At 44.0% G+C, this 25,146-nt stretch overlaps 1 protein-coding gene across 1 annotated transcript; it reads left to right on the top strand.

The window, feature by feature from the left end:
• Window positions 1–298: 298 nt before the first annotated feature.
• LOC137094684 (SUMO-activating enzyme subunit 1-like) lies at window positions 299–24,892 on the top strand. The gene is made up of 9 exons (XM_067460848.1): window positions 299–541; window positions 4,462–4,573; window positions 6,893–7,066; window positions 9,027–9,169; window positions 11,133–11,232; window positions 13,629–13,734; window positions 19,442–19,586; window positions 24,045–24,114; window positions 24,620–24,892. The coding sequence occupies exons 1-9, from the start codon at window positions 432–434 to the stop codon at window positions 24,710–24,712; spliced, it is 1,053 nt and encodes a 350-aa protein (XP_067316949.1). The 5' UTR covers window positions 299–431; the 3' UTR covers window positions 24,713–24,892.
• Window positions 24,893–25,146: the final 254 nt, after the last annotated feature.

Genomic DNA, 25,146 nt, shown 5'->3' with positions numbered 1-25,146 from the left:
TGTTTGTTTGTTAAAAAAACGCAATACAACTGTTTTGTTTGCCCCTGACACGATAAATAAAAAAAATGTGTGCCACTACAGTGACGTTACTGCGCACGCGCACGGCCCTCTCCCTCCTTCCTTTCCTTTGCTTCCTTCAGCCACAGCCAGTGAGCGGCGCAAGCGGACACACCCGGCCGGACCAAACCACAACGTGATTGAGGCCTCGCTGGCGGAAATTCTCGAGCGCCGCCGGAAATTGCCGAGCCGGGGAACCGAGCTTGTTGTGGGTGTCTCTTGGGTGTGACGTCACGGCGCCAAGCCAGAGCGCGCAGGCGCATCACGTCGCAAAGCGAGGGAAACGAGTGGGCCGGCCGCTGGTGGCTGGGCGCCGCCATTCAAAGAGGCTTCGCCGGTGCTGAGGGAAAAGAGGTGCTTCTCCGGCCGCCGCCATGGTGGAGAAGGAGAAGGCAGAGGCTGGGCCCGGGGGCGCCATCAGCGAAGAGGAGGCGGCGCAGTATGACCGCCAGATCCGCCTCTGGGGCCTGGAAGCGCAGAAACGGTAACTCCCGAGGGGGGCGGACCGAGGAGCAGGCCTCGAGGGGTGCTGGGGGTGCGGGGGCACGGAAGGGGAGGCCTGAGAGTCATTGGAAACCATTCTGAAGGAAGGAACAAAGGGGAAGGCACGCCTGGTGGACACACAGACCCCCCAAGAGAGTGGAATCATAGAGAAGTACTTGCTCGAGCTTCCTTATCTCACATTACAGACAGTCCCCGAGTTACAAACAGTACCCCTCAGAATCATAGAATCCTAGAGTTGGAAGAGACCTCATGGGCCATCCAGTCCAACCCCCTGCCAAGAAGCAGGAATGTTGCATTCAAATCACCCCTGACAGATGGCCATCCAGCCTCTGTTTAAAAGCTTCCAAAGTAGGAGCCTCCACCACACTCCTGGGCAGAGAGTTCCACTGCTGAACGGCTCTCACAGCCAGGAAGTTTTTCCCCGTGTTCAGATGGAATCTCCTCTCTTGTAGTTTGAAGCCATTGTTCCATTGCGTCCTAGTCTCCAAGGAAGCAGAAAACAAGCTTGCTCCCTCCTCCCTGTGGCTTCCTCTCACATATTTATACATGGCTATCATATCTCCTCTCAGCCTTCTCTTCTTCAGGCTAAACATGCCCAGCTCCTTAAGCCGCTCCTCATAGGGCTTGTTCTCCAGACCCTTGATCATTTTAGTCGCCCTCCTCTGGACACATTCCAGCTTGTCAATATCTCCCTTCAATTATGGTGCCCAGAATTGGATACAATATTCCAGGTGTGATCTAACCAAAGCAGAATAGAGGGACATTCGCTCCTGGGGAGTCATTTTGGGGAAAAAGTGTCTCAACTGAATTCTTGTTTCCACAACAAGCTGAATTTCCAAAATCCAATGATCACAGGGCCAGAATGTGAGGTGAAATGTTCTAAACAGGAGCACAGACAGCAAAACAACCCCCTTCCCTATGCTATCCAAAGCATGCATATCTATATAACTAAAAATATAATATATGTTTGTATTATTATTATGTTTGTGGGATTAATATAACTCAAAAACCACTGGACGAATTGCTACCAAATTTGGACACAAGACACCTACTAACCCAAGGAATGACCATCACTCAAAAAAATATGATTTTGTCATTTGAGATTTATAGTTTACTTACAATCAAACAGCATTCTGAACTCCACCAATGATGAAAACCATCTATATAAATAAAAATTCAATGTTTGTATGTGGGGTTGACATAACTAAAAAACCACTGTGTGTGTGTTTTTTTTGGTCGTGTCAGGAGCGACTTGAGAAACACCAAGTCGCTTCTGGTGTGTGAGAATTGGCTGTCTGCAAGGACGTTGCCCAGGGGACGCCCAGATGATTTGATGTTTTTATCATCCTTGTGGGAGGCTTCTCTCGTGTCCCCGCATGAGGACCTGGAGCTGATAGAGGGAGCTCATCCGCCTCTCCCCGAATTCGAACCTGTGACCTGTCGGTCTTCAGTCCTGCCAGCACAGGGGTTTAACCCACTGCACCACTGGGTGAATTGACACCAATTTTGGATGCAATACACCTATCAGGCCAACGAGTGACCATCACTCATAAAAAGACTACACTAAAAAACACAGCAGAAGGGACTTAAAAAGCCAAAAACCAAAAATACGTTACAATGCATGCGCAAAGTCATATATACACACACACATACGCATATACACAAATATACACACAGACTGGGCCACAGCAGCACATGGCAGGGGATGTGCTTTTGATCTGTGGTGTTGGAGGAAAGTGCTGAGAGTGCCTTGGACAGCGAGAAGATCCAACCAGTCCATACTTCAGGAAATACAGCTCAACTGCTCATTGGGGGGAAGGATATTAGAGGCAAAGATGAAGTACTTTGGCCACATCATGAGAAGAAAGGAAAGCTTAGAGAAGACAATGATGGTGGGGAAAATGGGAGGAAAAAGGAAGAGGGGCCAACCAAGGGCAAGATGGATGGATAGTATCCTTGAAGTGACTGGCTTGACTCTGAAGGAGCTGGGGGAGGTGACGGCCGATGGGGAGCTCTGGCGTGGGATGGTCCATGAGGTCACAAAGAGTTGGAAGTGACTGAAGGAATGAACAACAAACAAAAATATATACACACACAAGCCGTCCCCTGCCATGCATTGCTGTGGCCGTTCTGAGAGCCGTTCAGCAGTGGAACTCTGCCCCGGAGTGTGGTGGAGGCTCCTTTGGAAGCTTTTAAACAGAGGCTGGATGGCCATCTATCGGGTGATTTGAATGCAATATTCCTGCCTCTTGGCAGGGGGTTGGACTGGATGGCCCATGAGGTCTCTTCCAACACTTTGATTCTATGATTCTATGCAATCCTGGGATGTTCATTTCAGGGCCAGAGAGCTTTTACCAGGCTGCATATCCCCGGATTCCCTAGGATGATTGCAGTGGCTGTTAAATGTGGAATCATAGCGGCATAATAATGTAGCATGTAAACTCGCCTTTCTCCTTCCCAGCAGTTATTGTTTTCCTTATTCCCAACCATCGGTTTCTTAATAATGAGAAGGGAGCTTATTGAGAGGAAACCATTTGGACTGGATGGAACCATCTTGCCAAAATTCTTAGGTTACTTCTTCACAATCTTCGCTGCATATTGGTGGTCCATCATAATTGATATTTTCTCTCCTTAACTCTACCCCACAATCCCCACTGAGAATTGCTCTCACCAGCAGGGATTCACATGTTGAGGCAATGTTGGGGACAACAGGAGAGAAACCCTATTATTCCAAGAGCATACAAGAAAAATGGCTTATAATTTGCCATAATTAAAATGGCTAATTATAAACTTTACTTATTGTGATGTATACACCAGCTGCCCCTGGTGAAAGAACATTCTAGTTCTTATTTATCATGGGGATTCGGGCAGCTGTAATCTCAAAAAAGTAACTTTTTCAAGCTTTGCTCAAGGCTCTCTCTAATAAAACATTTTTGGTAATAATACTAATTTAAATCTCTATAAACTAGGATAAAATAGAAAAGAAAATATGATTTTTTTTCATTGAAGCAATACTAAAATCTATAATCTAAATCTAGAAGTAGGCAATGAAGGGGCTAAAAATGCTATACATTCCAGGCCAGGTCTTAGATTATGATTATAGTAATGACAACAACAATAATAATTTTATTTCTTTCCCGCCTCTCCTCATGACTAGATATATTTTGCATATAAGAAATAGGAAACTATTTTCATCTTAAATCTCTTTGCCTTGTACCATGAATTGTGTTTGGAGCAAAGTTTTTAGCCTTATTGGTAGATAATGATGTGGCCTTCATAAATAAAGCCCTGGTGCCAAATTCTGGATTTATATCTATCTGTCTATATTTGCTAAATGCAGTGTTTTTCAACCTTCCTAAAGCTGCAACCCCGTCATACAGTTCCTCATGTTGTGGTGATCCCCAACCATAAAAGTATTTTCGTTGCTACTTCATAACTGTAATTTTGCTACTGTTATGAATTGTAATGTAAATATCTGTTATTTACATTACAATTCATTCACTGGACCAAATTTGGCACAGATACCGTATACAACCAAATTTGAATACTGTTGTGGTTGGTGAAGGAATGATTTTGTCATTTGGGAGTTGTAGTTGCAAAGATTTATAGTTCACCTACAATCAAAGAGCATTCTGAACTCCAGCAATGATGGAATTGTACCAAACTTGGCAGACAGAACTCCCATGACCAACAGAAAATACTGGATGATCTTTGGTGACCCCTCTGAAACCCACCTCGCGACCTCCCCCCCCCCCCCCCCCGGAGTTATGACCCCCAGGTTGAGAAACACCGGCTTAGTAGATGGTACTTTTTTCATACCATATAAAAATGCCAGTCTTTGGTCAGCAGCTCAGTTCATGGTGCTAGATGCTAACATCTGCTGCTACTGCTTCTTCTTAGCCTCCGGGCATCTCGGGTGCTGCTGGTGGGCATGAAAGGCCTGGGAGCAGAAGTGGCCAAGAATCTCATCCTGGCAGGAGTCAAAGCGCTAACCATGCTTGACCATCAGCAGGTAAGCATTCTAGTCTTACTAAGCTTCCTTTACATAGGGGCTTCTTTTAGTTCTTTCCCACAGTGTGCTCTAATCCTGTAATGAGGTTTGCCAGGCTGGAGGCTTCTCTTGTCATGTGCATGGTATATCACAGCAGGCTTTCCCAAAAAGCAAAAAAACACTGGAAATATTTTTTATTCTCTTGAGCCGGGAGGGCTTCTCAAAAAAGGGAAGAAGTTAGCCAGTCTTAGTTTTTTATTATTTATTTCCTATACTTATACCCTGCCTTTCTCACCCCTTAAGTTCCGATAGTTTTCCTGTGGGTGAATTGAAAGAAAAACATAGTCAAACGTCTTATCCAAATACCGCCCCCAAATAGCAGGGCTATCTGGTAGAAATGAGAACTCTCCAAAAGAAATAGCAGTTAGCAACTTAGTTAACTGTAGCATATAATATAATGTATAGTTTACTCAAGATTTTTCTGTATTGAAAGAGAAGTGACATGTTATTTAATACTCTGTTGTAAATTGGGTGCCCACATGTTTTTATGCAAATGTCTCATGGACTACCCTAGCAAAAAAAATGGGTCTATATTTTTTTCCAAATGAAACAGTTCAGTCAGACCTCCGGAAACCTTCAGTGGGGTCATCTGACCATTTCAAAGTGATTTCATATTTTGCAACTTGTTTTAGGCATAAAGTAATCTTTTTAGCAATTGTTGGGGTGGTAGTGCAGCCCACTGAGGTGTTTATGTGCGTACAAGAGAGAGAGAGAGAGAGAAAATCAAGATAGAGGCACACATCTCTCGTACTTTGGTGACTTTTCCTTTCTCTGCTTAGGCATGCTACAAAGTCTAAAAATAGATTACCAGATGGGAAATTGATGGCCAGGTACAACCAGACATTGTGAAAGTTGGGAGAGTAAAATGACTTAACATTGGCAACAGTTTAAGATGAGACAGCTGAGGAAGAAGAGTTGAGCTATATTTCACCTTGATGAGTGGGGAGAGTAGAAATCAGAATTAGTTTTTTGATCAGATGTGGCATGTGGGTTATTTTTTATCACCAGGTAATTTTTTTTCTTTTCCCTTTGTCTCTTCTGGTTACAAAGTTCAATAATTTCATGTTAGGTTTTGAAACATTAGTCTTTCCTGGTGCTGATTTTGAACCAGCTGGGATTGCTTCCTTGTCTCCATGATTTGGTCCTTTTTGAGTGGAAACTGTGGGAGAGCTATGAGTTTTCCGGGCTATATGGTTATGCTCCAGAATCATTCTCTCCTGACATTTTGCCCACATCTGTGGCAGGCATTCTCAGAGGTTGTGAGGTCTGTTGGAAACTAGGCAAGCGAGGTTTATATATCTGTGAAATGTTCATGGTGGGAGAAAGAACTCTTGTCTGCTTGAGGCAAGTGTGAATGTTGCGATTGACCACCTTGATTAGTATTTAATGTTCTTGCAGTTTCAAAGCCTGGCTGGTTGCTGCCCGGGAGAATACTTTATTGTGAGGTGTTCGCTGGCCCTGATTGATTTGTGTCTGGAATTCCTGCTTTTTGAGTGTTGCACGAAGAAAATCAGTGCTATGTTCATCAAAAGACAAAAGGGACCCTCTCACCTCTGCAAGAGTCTACCATATACCATAAAGCTATGGACAAATCTACATAGGGACCACCAAACACAGCATTGCCCAAACATGAATCAAGAAACATGAAAGGCATTGCAGACTAATTCAGCCTGAGAAGTCAGCCATAGGAGAGAACTTGATGAACCAACATGGATACAGCATATTATTTGAGAACACAGAAATGCTTGAGCACTCTAACAACTACCATGTCAGGCTACACAGAGTATCCATTGAAATTCATAAGCATGTGGACAATTTAAACAAAAAGGAAGAAACTATGAAAATGAACAAAATCCGGTTACCAGTATTAGAAAACTCTAAAATCAGGACAGGTAATAAAGAGTAACACTCAAAAACCAGAGGCATTCCAAACAAGAATCAACCAGGGCCAGCTAACACCTCCCAACAAAGGATTCCCCAGGCAGCAACCAGCCAGGCTTTGAAACTGCAAGGCCATTAAATACTAATCAAGGTGGCCAATTGCAACATTCACACCTGCCTCAAAGAGACAAGAGTTCTTTCTCCCACCCTGGACATTCCAGTTATCTAAACTTCACTTGCCTAGTTTCCACAGACGATAGATGTGGGTGAAATGTCAGGAGAGAATGCTTCTGGAACTCGGCCAAATAGCCTAGAAAACTCACAGCAACCCAGTGATTCCAGCCATGAAAACCTTTGACAACACAGATGTGGGAGATTTCTTGCCCCTTTGCTCCTCAGGTGATGCCAGAAGACACACAAGCACAGTTCCTGATCCCTACAGGCTCCTTGGGTAAAAACAGAGCAGAAGCCTCGCTGGCACGTGCCCGGGATCTGAACCCCATGGTGGATGTGCAAGCAGACTCTGAGAACATCGAACAAAAACCTGAAGAATTTTTCACCCGTTTCAATGTGGTGAGTTACAAAATAAATATAATAGAATAGATTTATTTGTCATTGCACTGTTTCACAATGAAATTACATGCCTTTCCTTGCATACATCACAAAATAACAACACCACCGCACAGCCCCCAATGCCACATCAGTGCAAAACTACAGAGTTCAGCTATCCTTCAATCGGTTTGTCCTTGTCTTTGTCACCCTGTACCATCTGGCAGATGGCAATGATTCAGAAAAGGAAATTGAGAGGGAGGGAAGACTCTACCAGCTGATGATAATGATGATGATGATGGGTGCCATGCCAAAAGATCTCAGCCCACAATAAACATTGACAAAAGCATGATCTGTCAACTGCAAAAGGCCACCTTATTTGGACCTACGTACCTCATTTGAAAATACATCACACAGTCCTAAACACTTGGGAAGTGTTTGACTTGTGATTTTGTGATACAAAATCCATCATATATATCTTGTTTGCTGTGTCATACTGTGTTTTTATGCCAGTATAATATAATAATTATTATTATTTATAAATAATTATTTATATCCCACTTTTCTCCCTCACGGGACCCAAAGCAGCTTACAGCATTAAAATCATGAAAACAACAATCCAAATGCATCGATAATAAGTATAAAACATCATAAAATAACAATTTACACTAACGATAATATACATTCACTTTCTTGTGGCATCATGTCAGATTATATGAGGGTTAAATGAAAAGTAATGCCTCCACCTTCGTAACTCCTCAACAGTTGACAGTACTGGTATGTGGCAGGTACTGGCTTGTTCAGTAGACTCTCCTCTACAGTTCCATTTTGACGGGAAGCCTTCGCATTGAACGGTTGTGTTGTTAAAGTGCAAAGTATGGAACCCTGCACAGACGGTCAGTCAATGCGACTTAAGCAATGTGTAGTCATTGAATTCTTGACAGCAGAAGGTGTCACCCCAAAGGAGATTCATCAGGGAATGCAAGCTATTTATGATGATTGTGTTGATGTGACTACTGTGCGTCGTTGTGCGAGTAACTTTAAAGATGTTGAGGTGGGAACATCTGACTTGTGTGACAAAGTTGGACGTCCTGTGACAGCAACCACCGAGTTTCACAAGCAAAGGGTTGATAGATTGATTCAGGACGATCGTTGTATCATTCAGAGAAAAATTTCAAACATAATCGGCATTTCACAAGAATGTGTGGGTCACGTTATTGCTTTGCTTGGCTATCAGAAGATCTGTGCACGATGGGTACCCAGGATGCTGACGCCTGAAATGAAAGCACACAGACTTGAAACTTCAGAAACTGGATCTCCCCACCGTACGGCATCTTCCATACAGTCCAGATTTAGCTCCGTCTTACTTCCATCTGTTCCTGATAATGAAAGAAGATCTTCGGGGACACCATTATGCTTCCGATGAAGACGTTGAGAGAACTTTGAGATGCTGGTTGCAGAAACAGTGTTGACTTCTTCCGTGATGGCTTCAGAAAACTTGTTCATCATTGGCAGAAATGTATCCAATTGTCTGGTGATTATGTGGAAAAGTGAATAGTGGTAGTTAAAGAGCACATTCCAAGGATTATTTGTGCGTTAGATTTATGAAAATATTCCCATCCAAACCCAAGTAATGAAGGTGGAGGCATTACTTTTCATTCAACCCTCGTATTGCACACACTCTGCACTGGTTTTCCTAGCCTTGCTAGGTTTTTCAGACATAAGAAGAATCCAGTGTGTCTGCTGAGTCTATGTTTCCATATTCCCTCTCCCATGCCTGTGGGCTGGCCTCTGCCTTTGCAACGTTATCCAATATATCCTAAGGGGCAATTAACTGTCTCTCCTGCTCTCTAACAGAAGATCTCCATTCTACTTACAGTGATTGTTGGGACAGATGTGTGTGTTTGTGTCAGAGTGATGTTTGCCTTACCCATGTGCCAAAACTTGACTCCTGCCTGTGGTTTTTGGTTTTTGCTTTTTCCAGGTCTGCTTGACGTGTTGCTCTAAGGAGGCCCTTGTGAAGGTTGAGCAGATCTGCCATAAGAACAATATCAAGTTCTTCACGGGCGATGTCTTTGGCTACCACGGCTACATGTTTGCCAACCTGGGAGAACACGAATTTGTGGAGTGAGTCTCTTTTTTATTTATTTATTGTGTCAGGAGCAGACCAAACAGTTGTGTTGCATTTTTTAACAAACAAACAAACAAAACACAAAGTTTGCAAGCTTGGTAGTTGGTTAAATGTCCTTTGACCAGTAGCTGCCCACTTGGAGTGCCTCTGGTGTTGCTGCAAGAAGGTCCTCCATTGTGCATGTGGCAGGGCTCAGGTTGCATTGCAGCAGGTGGTCTGTAGTTTGCTCTTCTCCACACTCGCATGCCGTGGATTCCACTTTGTAGCCCCATTTCTTAAGTTTGGCTCTGCATCTTGTGCCAGAGCGCATCCTGTTCAGCGCCTTCCAAGTCGCCCAGTTTTCTGTGTGCCCAGGGGGGAGTCTCTCATTTGGTATCGGCCATTGATTGAGGTTCTGTGTTTGAGCCTGCCACTTTTGGACTCTTGCTTGCTGGGGTGTTTCAGCGAGTGTCTCTGTAGATCTTAGAAAACTATTTCTTGATTTAAGTTGCTGACGTGCTGACTGATACCCAAACAGGGGATGAGCTGGAGATGTCACTGCCTTGGTCCTTTCACTATTGGCTGCTACTTCCCGGCGGATGTCAGGTGGTGCAATATCGGCTAAACAGTGTAATTTCTCCAGTGCTGTAGGGCGCAGACACCCTGTGATAATGCAGCATGTCTCATTAAGTGCCACATCTACTGTTTTAGGTTGGTGAGATGTGTTCCACACTGGGCATGCATACTCAGCAGCAGAGTAGCATAGCAAAAGGGCAGATGTCTTCACTGTATCTGGCTGTGACCCCCAGGTTGTGCCAGTCCGCTTTCGTATGATATTATTTCTAGCGCCCACTTTTTGCTTGATATTCAGGCAGTGCTTCTTGTAGGTCAGAGCACGGTCCAGAGTGACTCCCAGGTATTTGGATGTGCTGCAATGCTCCAGTGGGATTCCTTCCCAGATAATCCTCAGAGCTTGGGATGCCTGTCTGTTCTTAAGGTGAAAAGCACATGTCTGTGTTTTAGATGGATTAGGGGTCACCTGGTTTTCCCTGTAATAGGCAGTAAGAGCACCTAGAACTTCGGATAGCTTCTGTTCAACCATCTCAAAGCTCCCTGCTTGAGCAGTAATGGCACGATCATCAGCATAGATGAAACTCTCTGTCCCTTCTGGCAGTGGTTGGTCATTTGTGTAAATGTTGAACATGGATGGAGCAAGCACACTCCCCTGGGGCAGGCCGTTCTTCTGTTTCCGCCATCTACTTCTCTGGCCCTTGAACTCAACAAAAAAGCTCCTGTTTTGTAGCAGGTTTCCTGTGAGGCGGGTGAGATGGTAGTTCTTTGTGATATTATACATGTTACTCAGGAGGAGGCGGTGGTTTACAGTATCATAAGCTGCTGACAGGTCTATGAAGACAACTCCTGTGATCTGCTGCCTTTCAAAGTCAACTTCTATGTGCTGAGTCAGATTCAGCACTTGCAATGTACAGCTTTTGCCTTTCCTGAAGCTAGCTTGCTGTGGGATCAGACATGGGTCTATTTTTTCCATAATTCTGTGCAAAATAAGTCTCTCCAGGACTTTGTAAAGGTGGCACAACAGGGAGATTGGTTTATAGCTTTTTGGATCATTACAGTCTTTGCCTGGCTTCAAGGTGGCTATGACTCTTGCTTTCCTCCAGATTTTGGGGATCTGACAGGATGCAGTGCAGTTGTTCATCAGTTCATCAGTGAGTCTCTGAGATTGGGGAACAAAGACATTCTTGGGTTGGGGTCAAGGCTGAGAGAGAAACGAGAATCTATCAGATTTTCTCTCTGTGGAGCTTGACCACTGGAGGGAGCCAAAGAGCCATAGTTTCCATTTGCGTTGGCTAGGCTCGCCCACCCATGAGTGAAAGAAAAGCAGTCATTCCAAAAAGAGTCCATCATTCTTGGGGTAAGGAATGAATGAGAGGTGTCCCATCAATCTCTCTGCATACCATACAGGGAGAAGACTAAAGCAGTGAAAGCCAGCCAGGGAGCAGAAGATGGACCTGACTCAAAGAAGGCCAAGCTGGACTTGACAGAGACCACCCTGGTGAAAAAGGTACATGGGAGGGAAGGGGATGGAGGATGGAGTGGTCCTTTGGCAGTGAGCAAGGTGTTGCATTTTCCTCTAGACACCACCAGGCTGTGCCCCTGCTGCTTATCCTCTGTTATGCGTTTGCCACACAGCTGTGTGTGGTATACTGGTCTTCATCCAAGGAATGCCATGGAGCCGAGCCTTCCTTCTGCCTTCGGGCAAGTCTGCCCTTGTCTGTTGTAAACCATCCAGTGGAGAGCCATCTCTCGGATGTTTCTCATTCTTCATGTGCCCTGTAGACCCATCTATTTTCCCAGCGCTTCCCTTTCAGGGGAGGTTAGCTATAGCTGAAAAGTACTGTGCAGCACCTTTGCAAAGATGAGACGGAGCAACCCATTGTGTTCAGAGTTATAATTGGAACTCAGTGGGAGAACCATCCTAGGGCTGCTTGAAGATCTCACGGTGTCAGATCTCAGCCTCTTTTAAAACAACATCGAAAACTAGATTTGTTCTTCACAGAGATAAGGGTGTCTTGAATGGTAACAAACATGCAATGATTTGTTGTCGAAAGTTTTCATGGCCTTGCTGCGGGTTTTCTGGGCTGTATGGCCATGTTCCAGAAGCATTCTGGAGAAAACATCAGGAGATAATGCTTCTGGAACATGGCCATACAGCCTGGAAAACTCACAGCAAACCATGAAATGATTTGTTTGTCTGAAAAACATTGCTTTCAATTAGTGCTACACAGATCATATGCCAAAAACTGACCCTCTGTACCAGCATTTCTCGACCTGGGGGTCAGGACCCCTGGGGAGGGGGTCACCAGGGGGTGTCAGAGGGGTCACCAAAGACCTTCAGAAAACACAGTATTTTCTGTTGGTCACAGGGGTTCTGTTTGGGAAGTTTGGCTCAATTCTATCATTGGTGGGGTTCAGAATGCTCTTTGGTTGTAGGTGAACTATAAATCCCAGCAACCACAGCTCCCAAATGTCAATGTCTATTTTCCCCAAACTCCAGCAGTGTTCACCTTCGGGAGTATTGAGTATTTGTGTCAAATTTGGTCCAGATCCATCATTGTTTTAGTCCACATGTAGGTGAACTACAACCCCAAAACTCAAGGTCAATGCCCATCAAACCCTTCCAGTATTTTTGGTTGGTCACGGGAGTTCTGTGTGCCAAGTTTGGTTCAATTCCATCGTTGGTGGAGTTTGGAATGCTCTTTGATTGTAGGTGAATCCCAGCAACCACAACTTCCAAATGACAAAATCAATCCCCCCCAACCTCACCAGTATTCAAATTTGTTCCAATGAAATTTGTTCCTGCATATTAGATATTTACATTATGACTCACAACAGTAGCAAAATTATAGTTATGAAGTAGCAATGAAAAAAAATTTATGCTTGGGAGCCGCAGCATGAGGAATTGTATCAAGGGGTCACGGCATTAGGAAGGTTGAGAAACACTGCTCTATCCTTTGAATAGACAGAGTTACGGAGAAGAGTCTGGCCTGAAGTTCAAAAGAGTTAGAGGAAAACTGAGATCAGGAATTTAATCTCTGTTCTCATATCAACACTGAAAATAGTGTGGTATGTTATTAGAGGAAATGGAATATATCTGCATTGAGCAACTGAATATGTGAACCAGTTATGCCCTATCTTTTTAAAACGGCTTTGTTTTATATAATTCTTTTTGCTGAAAGTTTTAGAGAAATGGTCCCTTAGCAACTGAGATTCAAAAGTCTATTCTCCCTAGTTGGATTTAGCTGTGAAGTAATTTAAATAATGTTTATGTCCTGTTTTGCTTTTTGGCCATGGATGTTGGTATGGAAGTTTTAACTTAGAGAAATTTCCAGTTCCCTTTGGAGACGGATGCCTCCATGGGAATGGGAGTACTGCTTGCTTTGTGTGTACTCATTGGTTCCTTTCCCAAAACTTTGGCCTTATCACAGGCTAATTGAGTGAATGACAATGTGTGAGATCTTAGAGGCAGAGAAGGAGGGACAGTAATAGGAGAATTACCATATTGAAATCAAATCTAATGCTTTTAAAGTTTTTATTTGGTGTGCGTTGGAAGAGGGGTAGTCTTATACGGCGAGTATATTCCAAACTATGCTTTAACTGGAAAAGTTAGGAGGTGGGGGTCATCTTATACGCCCAGTTGTCTTATATGCCGGAAAATACGGTACTATTCCTCCTCCTCGTAAGCCAGTGAGCCAAGATGTGTTTCTAATGTTACACAAAATGCCAGGGGTGGATTATTTTGTGTATGCGTGTTCAAAAGATTCCGTACTTCCTACCAGTTCTGTAGTGCACCCCTCCCTCCCCATATTGGTTTGGAGAAATTCCAGTTTGCTGCTATCTCCTTGGCCACTCACCCATCTTATCTATCCTCTTTCTGCCTTTTTTATGTTTCTCTTCCAGCGTGTGACTTTCTGCCTTCTGAAAGAGGCCCTATCTCTTAGCTGGAGCAGTGAGAAGGCCAAGGCCGCTGTGAAGCGCATCACAACAGATTACTTCCTCCTCCGAGGTAAGATACTCCGCTGAGGCTGCGTGAGCACATGCTTGGAAGTAGCCTCTCTGTTGAAATGTTGGGAACATCAGGGCTGTGTTGATAGCTAATCACGTGGCGGCCCTTTAAGATCACATGACTCCTGACCACCACAAACAATGGGGCTGTGTCCAGCTGGCAGACATGTGAGCGCCTTGTGCTCTGAGGAGCAGCAGGGTGGTCCAGGATGCGTACAGCTGAGACAAACCAAGGGGCTTTAGGGCACTGTTCCTGGAACAGTCCAGGCATTCATCTCTTAGGATGACAAGGACCCAGCTCTCTTCTATGAATATGGGACGGGTGGGTGTGCCTATTCTTGGAGTGAAAAGGGTGGTGGGTTGTGCCTTGTTCTGTCTTGGGTTACATAGGGTTATGTTGGTTGGCTCTAAAGCAGCCGGTATGTTGTCCTTTACCCCTCACCAGAATCTGACTGTCTGAAGCAAAGTATCCTCATTTTTTCCATAGAGGTGAACCAGTAGAAATGATACAGATTGTCCAAATGGGTTCCAGAGATAGTGACACCCTTGCTTTTTTAAAAATGTAATTTTTATGCAACAAGAGCAAACAGACAAACCATCAAATATGTAAAACACTAGACAAACCATCCCCTCCATTAACAAAAACAAAACCATGCAAATACGTGTTCTTGGTGTAAAAGGTAATTACAACTAATACAACGTAATCTACAGCAATCATCTTCACTACGGCTGCCAAATTGTAAACATTTGCTGGATAATGGAGGAAGGCAGGAAGTTTCAGGAAAACATCTATTTCTGTTTTATTGACTATTCTAAAGCCTTTGACGGTGTGGATCATAATAAATTGTGGCAAGTTCTTGGTGGTGTGGGCATACCAAATCAGCTCGTCCGTCTCCTGAGGGATCTGTATAATGACCAAGTAGCAACAGACCAGGGAACAACAGACTGGTTCAAGATTGGGAAAGGAGTATGGCAGGGGTGTATACGCTCACCCTACCTATTCAACTTGTATGCAAAACACATCGTGTGACGTGTGGGGCTTGACAAATTCAAGGCTGGAGTTAAAATTGCTGGACAAAATATTACCAACCTTAGATATGAAGATGATACCACTTTGATGTCTGAAAGCAAGGAGGAGCTTTAACCATGGTGAAAGAAGAAAGTGTACAAAGTGGCTTGTTGTTCATTCGTTCAGTCGTTTCTGACTCTTTGTGACCTTATGGTCCAACCCACGCCAGAGCTCCCTGTCGGCCATCACCACCTCCAGCTCCTTCAAGGTCAATCCAGTCACTTCAAGGATGCCATCCATCCATCTTGCCCTTGGTCGGCTCCTCTTCCTTTTTCCTTCCATTTTCCCCAGCATCATTGTCTTCTCTAAGCTTTCCTTTCTTCTCATGATGTAGCCAAAGTACTTCATCTTGGCCTCTACTATCCTTCCCTCGTGGTCCAAGGCTTGTTCTTCTACAAGCTTTAAACTTCCAACCAGCCAAATAAATGCTGGTTTCATATCGATACAAAAAAGCTCCCAATTCAAACAGAAATTTCAGGCAAAGCTTTCAAGCAAAATTACATAACAGTCAACAAAATTGGCAGGATCCTATATTGTGCTGGCAGAGGATACATCTCTATCAGCACATTTACAAGAAGAGATGGTTGCTTCTTACTGTGTCCAGCTGATCACCTCGAGTGTTCAATAGCAAGGGTCTGCCAGGTAGCAGAATGGCAGCAAAAGTACACCTAGGATCATTCCTGGGCATATGGTTTGTCCATCCTTCTTATGGATCAAGAGCAGTTCGGATGGGTCTGGATGCACCACTGCAACCAATCAATAGCTGGGGACACAGAGCTACAGTTGGGATGCATTCCCAAGCCGTTATTATGCACAAGGGCAGTAGCCTGGCAGAAAAGAGTTACTTTGCAGAGTTACTGCTGCAAAGTTCAAAAACATACTGTATTGTGCTGTATATTGTGTTTTATATCAACTGGATATGTTACTGTTTATTCCATTTTATGTATTATACTGTATTGCACTTTATTGTATTATTAATGTTGTAAGCCACCTCAAGTCCCAGAGGAGTCAGGAAATAAATAAACATTATTATTATTACTAGCTGTACCCACCATGGGTTGTTGTGGCCAACCTTCCCTCCTTCTTTCTCTCCTTTCTTTCTGTCCTGCCTTCCTTCCCTTCCCTTTTCTATTTTCCTTCTCTCGTTCCCTCCTTCCTTCCCCTCCCTTTTTCTTTCTCTCCTTTCTTCCTTCTCTACTTATTCTTGGACTGTAACTCCCAGCAGTCCTCCTTATTGATCTATCTACCATCTATCTATCTATCTATCTATCTATCTATCTATCTATCTATCTATATATATCTAATCTATATATTTAACTATCTGGAGGATTGCTGGGAGTTGCAGTCCAGGAATAGGAAATTGGAAATACGCAATAATTGGGATGCTCTCAAAGAAATCCAAGGAGAAGCTAGCTTGCAGCTTGGAAGCAGTGCATTTGGAGCATCCTCCTCCCCTAAAGGGCCTGGTCTAGGGGATGCTGGGAGCTGTCATTTTTGCACATGCGCTGTATCATCATTTAGCATTTTTGAGGTTTTAAGTCCTTTCTGCTGTATTTTGGGAGGGTTTTTTGAGTGATGGTCACTTGTTGGTCTGTTAGGGGTACAGTGTCCAAATTTCGTCCAGTGGCTTTTGAGTTATGTTAATCCCACAAATGAACATTACATTTTTATTTATATAGCTTATTATTATTATTATTATTATTATTATTATTACATGCAGTTGTATCCCCCTCTGATTGTGCTTTTCCTGCATGGTCGGGGCTTGGACTGGATGGCACATGTGGTCTCTTTCAGTTCTATGATCCTGCATATCTACATAATTTATTTGTTTTTTTATGTATTTATTTATTTACTTACTATATTTATATACCACCTTTCTCAACCCTGGGGGGATTCAAGGTGGTTTACAACATACTAATGCCAAAAATTCAATGCCAACATCCATGTAAAAAAAATCATAACTAAACAATAACATATAACTAAGACTATGAATTAAAATTATTAAAACCATTAAACATATAACATAAATAACATTTATACATTAAGACAAGGCATTAAAATATCCTAGTATAAATATTAAAATTACATGATCCTTGTTATGAAGAAGTAAAAACATCTAGGCGGAGAGTGAGGCTCATAGAGTAGGCATTGTTGTTGTAAGCATAGTATATGTTTAGTGGTAGTCATTTGTTGTTTAATTGTTCAGTCGCTTCTGACTCTTCGTGACCTCCTGGACAAGTCCACGCCAGCTCCTTCAAGATCAAGCCAGTTACTTCAAGAATAACATCTATCTATCTTGCCCTTGGCCGGCCCCTCTTCCTTTTTCCTTCCTTTTACCCAGCATCACTATCTTCTCCAGGCTTTCCTATCTTATCATTATGTGGCTGAAGTACTCCATCTTCGCCTCTAATATCCTTCCCTCCAGTGAACAGTCGGCCATTATTTCCTGGAGGATGGACTGGTTTGATCTTCTTGTGGTCCAAGGCACTCTCAGAATTTTTCTCCAACACTACAGTTCAAAAGTGTCTTTCTTCCTTCGCTCAGCCTTCCTTATAGTTCAGCTCTTGCATCCACAGGTTACTATGGGGAATACCACTGCTTTAACTACGTGGATCTTCGTTGCCTGTGTGATCTCTACTCTTCACTATTTTATCAAGAATGGTCATTGTTCTCCTCCCAAGAAGTAAACGTCTTCTGATTTCCTGGCTGCAGTCTGTGTCTGCAGTGATCTTTGCACCTAGAAATAAAAGTCTGTCACTGCCTCCATGTTTTCTCCCTCTATTTGCCAGTTATCAATCAGTCTGGTTGCCACAATCTTGGGTTTTTTTATGTTTAACTGCAAGCCACCTTGCACTTTGATGGCCGAAAGCGAGGAGGAGCTGAGGAGCCTTCTAATCAAGGTAAAAGAAGAAAGTGCAAAAGCTGGGTTGCAGCTGAACATCACAAAAAACCCCAAGATTATGGCAACAAGAATGATTGACAACTGGGAAATAGAGGGAGAAAACGTGGAGGCAGTGACAGACTTTGTATTTCTAGGTGCAAAGATTACTGCAGACGCAGACTGCAGCCAGGAAATCAGGAGACGCTTACTTCTTGGGAGGAGAGCAATGACCAATCTCGATAAAATAGTGAAGAGTAGAGACATCACACTGGCAACAAAGATCCGCATAGTTGAAGCAATGGTATTTTCCGTAGTTACCTACGGATGTGAGAGCTGGAACTTAAGGAAGGCTGAGCAAAAGAAGATAGATGCTTTTGAACTGTGGTGTTGGAGGAAAGTTTTGAGAGTGCTCTGGAGAGCGAGAAGATCCAACCACTCCATACTCCTGGAAAGAAAGCCCGACTGCTCATTCGAGGGAAGGATAGTAGAGGCCAAGATGAAGTACTTGCCGACCAAGGGCAAGATGGATGGAGCTATCCTTGAAGTGACTGGCTTGTCCTTGAAGGAGCTGGAGGTGGCGACGGCCAACAGGGAGCTCTGACGTGGGCTGGTCCATGAGGTCATGATGAGTCGGAAGCGACTGAACGAATAAACAACAACAAAGAACAAGCCTTGCTGAAAAATAATCAACATCACTGTTGAAAATGAAACTTCAGTTTCACTCACCTTTTTAGATTGCTTCTAGTGTTAACTATCTTTGTCTGGATGTGGGGCCATAGCCAAACCATTCTCTGTTCCCTTGTAGTCCCCACCAGTGTTGTGGCTCAGTTTTATTCTGAGTCTGAACCTGAACCCTGTGGGTCTTGTGAGCCACCAGAGTTCCCTGATGAAGAGGATGATGGGATTCAGATTTCTGGGCCTGTTTCTGTGCCTGTCTCAGACAGTGCAACAGGAGAGACAACAAGTCAGTTCTCAAGGGAAAAGAATGCCAGTGAGCTAGATAACGGCCAGGTGGAGTTGTCTTCGCCTGCTCAGCCTTCCCACTGTGATTTGGTCCAGCTGGACCAAATAGATAAAGAGAACATTGAAGATAGTGAATTAATGAGCAGGCAAGAACGCTTAGATTGGAGGGTCAGGAGGAGTTCACGCTTAGCTAGTAAGAAAGAAGCCAAGTCGGCCAAACGTCATCGCAACGGCTTCATGTTCGCAAAGGGTATTTAGGTTTCTGGCTGACAAAGAGAAAGTGACAGTTCAACGTGGCTCTTTCCATGCAAGCTTCTATGGATTAACCTTGGCTTTAAGCAGCACGCTTTTGGTATTTTGGATCTTGTGTTTCACTGTTTTAGCATGGACTCCTGTTTGGTCATTGCCTCAAGGATTATGCTTCATGTTTTTGCCTTTGGATCTTGAGAACTGTGTTTTTGCATTTAACCTTTGTCTTTGGAACTTTGCATTGCTTACTCTATGTTTTGACTTTGTTTTTCCTCAATAAACTACAAAATCTACAGCTCTGGTGTGGTGTTGTTTTGGGAGCAAGGTGAAGCCTACTCTGAGTTGCAACAACCAGCAACACAGTGGCCTTGAGATGGCAAGGATAGTGGTCCTTGCAGTAGAATTATGCTTGTGTCTGTCACTAGTAGGATTCTGGCCATAATGCAAATGGAAACTATCAACAACATTACAGGTTTGTGGGGCATTGGTGTGCGTTGCTGCTACCTTTTTAAAAGTGCTTTCTCATCCTACACAATTATCTTCCAGTGCTCCTGAAATTCCGGTCAGAAAAGGGCCGAGATCCGTCCACTCAAAGCTGCACAGAGGACTCTGAGACTCTCCTACAGATGCGTAACGCAGTGCTGGCCTCACTCGATATTGAGAGCGATCTGCTCCCTGATGACTTTGTCAGGTGAGTAGCTGCCTCCATTTGGTTCTTCTTCCCTTAAGGCAGTGGTTCTCAACCTTCCAAATGCCGCAACCCCTTAATACAGTTTCTCATGTTGTTGTGACCCCCAACCATAACATTATTTTCATTGCTACTTCATTACTGTACGTTTGCTACTGTTATGAATTGTAGTGTAAATACCTGATATGCAGGATGTATTTTCCTTTACTGGACCAAGTTTGGCACATATACCCAATGCATCCAGATTTGAATACTGGTAGGGTGAGGGGGTGGTTTTGTCATTTGGGAGTTGTAGTTGCTGAGATTTATAGTCCACCTATAATCAAAGAGCATTCTGAACTCCTCCAGTGATGAAACTGAATCAAACTGGTACACAGAACTCCCAATGGAAAATACTGAAAGGGTTTGGTGGGCATTGACCTTGAATTTTGGAGTTGTAGTTCACCGACATCCAGAGAGCACTGTGAACCCAAACAATGATGGATCTGGTCCAAACTTGGCACACAGACCCAAAATGGCCAACTGTGAATACTGGTGGAATTTGGGGAGGATTGACCATGATTTGGGAGTTGTAGTTCACCCACATCCTTATGCATTTTCTAGTGGGAGCATTAATAAAAACCATAAGAAAAACTGACTTATTTCTAATAAATAGTGTTACAAATTACCCAAGCTGCTGCTGCTCCTCCTCCTGATGCTGCTGGGCTACTCACAGTCCCATGTCGCACAGCACTTTCCCCTCTGCCTGGAAGAGAGTCACCTGCATGAGCCTCCCTCCAGCCTCGTGAGCTCTCCCTCTCCCTTACCCACACCTACTCACCACGCTACCATGTCCTGGGCATGCCTGCTCTTCCCTCCTTGCTCTCAGAAACAGCCCCCCCTTTGGCTGAGAGGCCAGCTGAATGACTGGCCAATCACAGCTTTTGGTGGGAGGATTTGCCGTCTGTTTCCAAAAAGGAAAAGAAGGGCAAGCTGAGAGATCTTCAGCCTTCTCTGCCAAAGGGGTTCCTAAGACCATCAGAAATAAGTCCATGGAAACTGTTCATGTATCCAGCATACTTTGGTCGCAGTACCATCATAGCCAATTTGACTGGTGGCCTAACAGTAGCCTGCCTGAATTTTGGAGACTGTATCTAGACTGGGGTTTCTTCAACTTTTCCAGTCTGATAAGTTTTTACATGACCCTGGTTATATTGGCATGTAAAATAGGTATAAAATCCAATATTTCTTTTTTTAAAATAAATTTTTATTTGGTATAAAGAAAAATATATAATTTCCAAGTAAAGTGGGAGAACATAGTATTTTGAAGAAAAGTAGGAAAACAAGAGGACAGAAGTGTAAAAAAAGAAAAAAAACACACACATATATATATTATTTTAAAGATAAAGATGAAAATAAAAATAAAAATTTTGTGACTTCCTTCTAATCCTACACGGGTTCAACTTTATTGTCTATATGATCTTCCTTTCTTAGCTAGTAAGAAAGAAGCCAAGTCGGCCAAACGTCATCGCAACGGCTTCATGTTCGCAAAGGGTATTTAGGTTTCTGGCTGACAAAGAGAAAGTGACAGTTCAACGTGGCTTGTCTACTCTTGTGTCCCATATTGATATATTATTATTATTATTATTAACCTTTATTTATACCCCGCTAACATCTCCCGAAGGACTCGGTGCGGCTTACAAGAAGCCAAGTCCCAACACATCAATAAAACAACAGCATAGCAATACAACAATAAATACTCATAAAGCAAAACAATAAACATTAAAAACAATAGCAATAAACATTAGATAATAACACCACGACGCATATATAACTGAGGCCGGGCCAAATGTAATGAATAAAGATTTAAAAATGCTGGAAATGACAGGTGAAATGGGTAGGTTTTTGGAGACAAGTGCGGGGTGCAGTCAATCTTAAATCTCTAATAAAGTGCATTTGGGACATGATGCTAGGAGATTCCTATTCTGGGAAGGCACACTGTAACAGCCACATCTTCAAGCTCTTCCTAAAGACTGCCAATGTTGGGGCTTGTCTGATGTCCTTGTGGAGAGAGTTCCATAGTCGGGGGGCCACCACAGAGAAGGCTCTGTCCCTCGTCCCCACCAATCGCGCTTTGTAGCCGGTGGGATCGTGAGCAGGGCCTCTCCAGATGATCGGAGAGATCATGTGGGTTCGTATACGGAGATGCGGTCACGCGGGTAGGCAGGTCCCAAACCGTTTAGGGCTTTGTAGGTAAGCACCTGCACCTTGAATTGGGACCGGAAAATGAACGGCAGCCAATGGAGCTCCTAAAACAGGAGGGTTGACCTCTCTCTGTAAGGAGCACCAGTTAACAACCTGGCCGTTGGACCACTTGAAATTTCTGGGCTGTTTTCAAGGAAAACCCCAAGTAGAGCACATATCCACAGTTAAATTTCACTGTGAAATTTAACAGAAAGAAAGGAAATCCAATATTTCTTGATAACAAATCAGCATTTGGAAAACAGTTTTAATTTTCCTTTTCATGAAGTACAGCTGAAGCCTCTTCTGCAGAGAAAACACTACACAACATATTGGTGTAAATGCTTAAACAGCCGCTAGTTGACATTCAGAAAACTTTCCCTGTTGCCATATTTTTTGGGACCTCAAGATTGAGCCCACGTGGAGTCAGAACCCACAGTTTAGGAAGTTCTGATCTACACTGCATTGTTCCTCTTCCATCCAGAGCTGCTTCAGGGGCAGCATTTGGAGTCTTTTTTGGAAGTGTCACTAAAGTGGCCCTGGCAGAAAAGCTGCCCCTTCCTCCTCCTCAAAGGGTCTGAGCTGGAGACAAAGCAGTGTGTGTCTGGGGTGAGGGTTTTGCATGGCTAGCGAACGCCTTGCCCTGCTGAACTGCTCTCCTGCGTGTGCATGGTGTTCCGCTCCAAGAACCTGCTGCGGAGGCAGCATCTGCTGGCAGGACCTCAGCACCACTCTAGGCTGCAATGCTTCGAAGCCTCGTGGTTGCCAGGTGACCTTGGTTTTACACAAGGTCTCAGGCAAAAGCTTGGCCTCTTTGCCCTTAGAGGTCTTTAGGGAGAGGCAATTTATTCCCCCTTCCTTCCAGAGGAAGGAGAAGGATAAGAAAGGTGGGCAGCAACAAGTTTGCTTGTGCCCATTTGGGGACTGGCCAGACTATGCAGACCCTTCCATCGGCATGTTGCTGCATGCCACTCAGAAGGGGCCTGGACAAGAATGGGGGGAGAGGAATGTGGGCCTGCCCTGAGGGGATGAGCGGCCAGGGGCTATGTTTAGCAAGGCTGTCTGGGGCATGCGGGGGCACCCTGCCCTGGCCGCAGCGGAGTGTCTGGAATGCCCGCTGCCTGGGTGCATCGAGCATAACATCGGACGGGATTATGTTGCCTGGGCTACAGTGGACCACGGATGCGCTTGGCTCCGCTTCCCTGCTCAAGGTGCCTGGCCTGATGTGCTCTCCTTGTCTGAGAGTTTCACAAAGAGTGCCTTCAGGAAGTCATCTTCAAAAAACTAAAGCAGACATGGGCAAACTTCGGCCCTCCATGTGTTTTGAACTTTGACTCCCACAATTCCTAACAGCCAGTAAGCTGGCTGGGATTTCTGGGAGCTGAAGTTCAAAACACCTGGAGGGCTGAAGTTTGCCCATGCCTGATGTTAAGAATACGCAAACACCTTTTTCTCATCCTTGATCAAATTCAGCTGTGAAAAAAGGTCTGAAATGTTCTCACGTGGGAAAATGAAGTGAGCAAACATTCCAATGTGCCGCATCATCCCACTAATAAAATCCTCAATCTCTGCAAAGAGCAAAACAAATCCCAACTATTTTGGATTTTTCCCTCTCACCTTTCTGCAATATTTTGATCAAAAATAAATTTTACTGAAAAAATTCCTAAAATGGAAAAATAATCAAAACGCACTCCAATTCTCATAATCTCATTCAAATGAATTTTTTTTGAAAAATTATTTATTTTTATTTATTTTGTATCAAAAACATTGCATAAATTAGTGTAAACCTGATAAAAATAGAAGGAGCACAGATTGCTAAATATCTTTTGACCAAAAACGGGCAACAGCAATGGCATTGTCTGTAGCCTCCAACAATTCTTCCTCTGTGTATGATGCAGGGCATAGTGGACAAGCATACAGATGCAGAGTTGTCTGTTCGGCTCCACAGTCACATAAGATGTGGAATTCCTTTTTGAAATGTGAAATGTTTTTAAATGCTTAATGTGTATTCATTTTAATTTAATGTAATTTTATCTTAATGTTTTTGGAATTGTATGTGTTTTAAGGCATTGAATAATTGCCTATATGTAAGTCCCCTTCGAGGTAGATAATGGTGGGGTATAAATAAGGTAAATGAATAAATAAATGTGTAGTTCTCTACATGAAAGAACAAAGTAAACAAAGATTTATATCCCTAAATTGTCTGATGTCTGGTTATTGCTTTGTTGTTGTTTCTCTTAGTTTCTGCTTCTCAGAAATGGCTCCCGTCTGTGCTGTCGTTGGAGGCGTCCTTAGCCAAGAGGTGGTCAAGGTAAGAAGGAGGAGAGTTTTCCTTCCCTCTCCGTGTGTCCCTGGGTCGGTGCCCTGAATTGGAGGAGGGAGTTGATAGGAGAGTTATCTTTTGCAGATGGCGAGTTCCTCCAGAGTTTGATTCTTCCTCCTTGCCTCACCCATGCGCACCAGCACAGCTGCAAGCTGTATCTCATATCCCCTGCTAAGCTGAGCATTCCTAGCGAAGGGGGCGGGGGCCTCCCTCTGGAGAATTTAAATGCCTCTGCTGTGTCCTGGCTGGCAGTGGAGATGCGACGTGGCCCTTTTGCCTCTTGCACTCTTCACTCTGGGCTGAAGGACCTATAGGAAGTTGCCATATACTGAACCAGGTTCTTTGTCCATTGGACCTGGATTTCCCCCACAGTGGTGTCTGTCCAAGCACTAACTAGGCCCACCTCTGCTTAGCTTCTGAAATCAAGGAATGGGACTTGTTTATGGAGTGATATCGTGCACCTTTTATGTTGCCTCCTCTTTATCTCCTCTAGGCCCTCTCTCAACGGGATCCTCCCCTCAACAATTTCTTCTTCTTCAATGGCATGAAGGGCAATGGGATCGTGGAGTGTCTAGCTCCTACTTGAATCTGGGCTGTGAGTGATAATCTCCATCCCAGAACCTTTGAAAAAGATTCTCCTCCCTCCATCTGCAGTGGGCACCTTTAAGCTAAGGGGAGCTGTGTGTGTATGTCTCTCTCTCTGTCTGTCTCTCACCACCTTGGGTGCCCTTTGTCTCAGTATTCAATAAAACCTTCTTTTACATGATATGGTTCCCTTGTCATTGGTGGTGGAGCAGATTTTACCATGAAATCCTGTTTGAAAATGTGGGCACAGGGAGTGTGATGACACCGTTACTTCCTGCTGCTGCTGCTCAAAGTGCCATGGAAACAATATGGCTGGAAGACAGAACCGGGATAGCAAGATAGTGGGGATGAATGGCCATTATGATATCCTTGTGGGGTGGCTCTCCAGAATGGGTCTTGGGGACATTGCACTGTAGTGGCCCTGCTCCTAGAATC

Source organism: Anolis sagrei, chromosome X (genome assembly GCF_037176765.1).
Source record: "Anolis sagrei isolate rAnoSag1 chromosome X, rAnoSag1.mat, whole genome shotgun sequence".
In the NCBI taxonomy this organism is placed as follows: Eukaryota; Metazoa; Chordata; class Lepidosauria; order Squamata; family Dactyloidae; genus Anolis; species Anolis sagrei.
The sequence above is the reverse complement of the archived record's forward strand: the minus strand, read 5'-3'. Positions and strand labels throughout refer to the sequence as shown.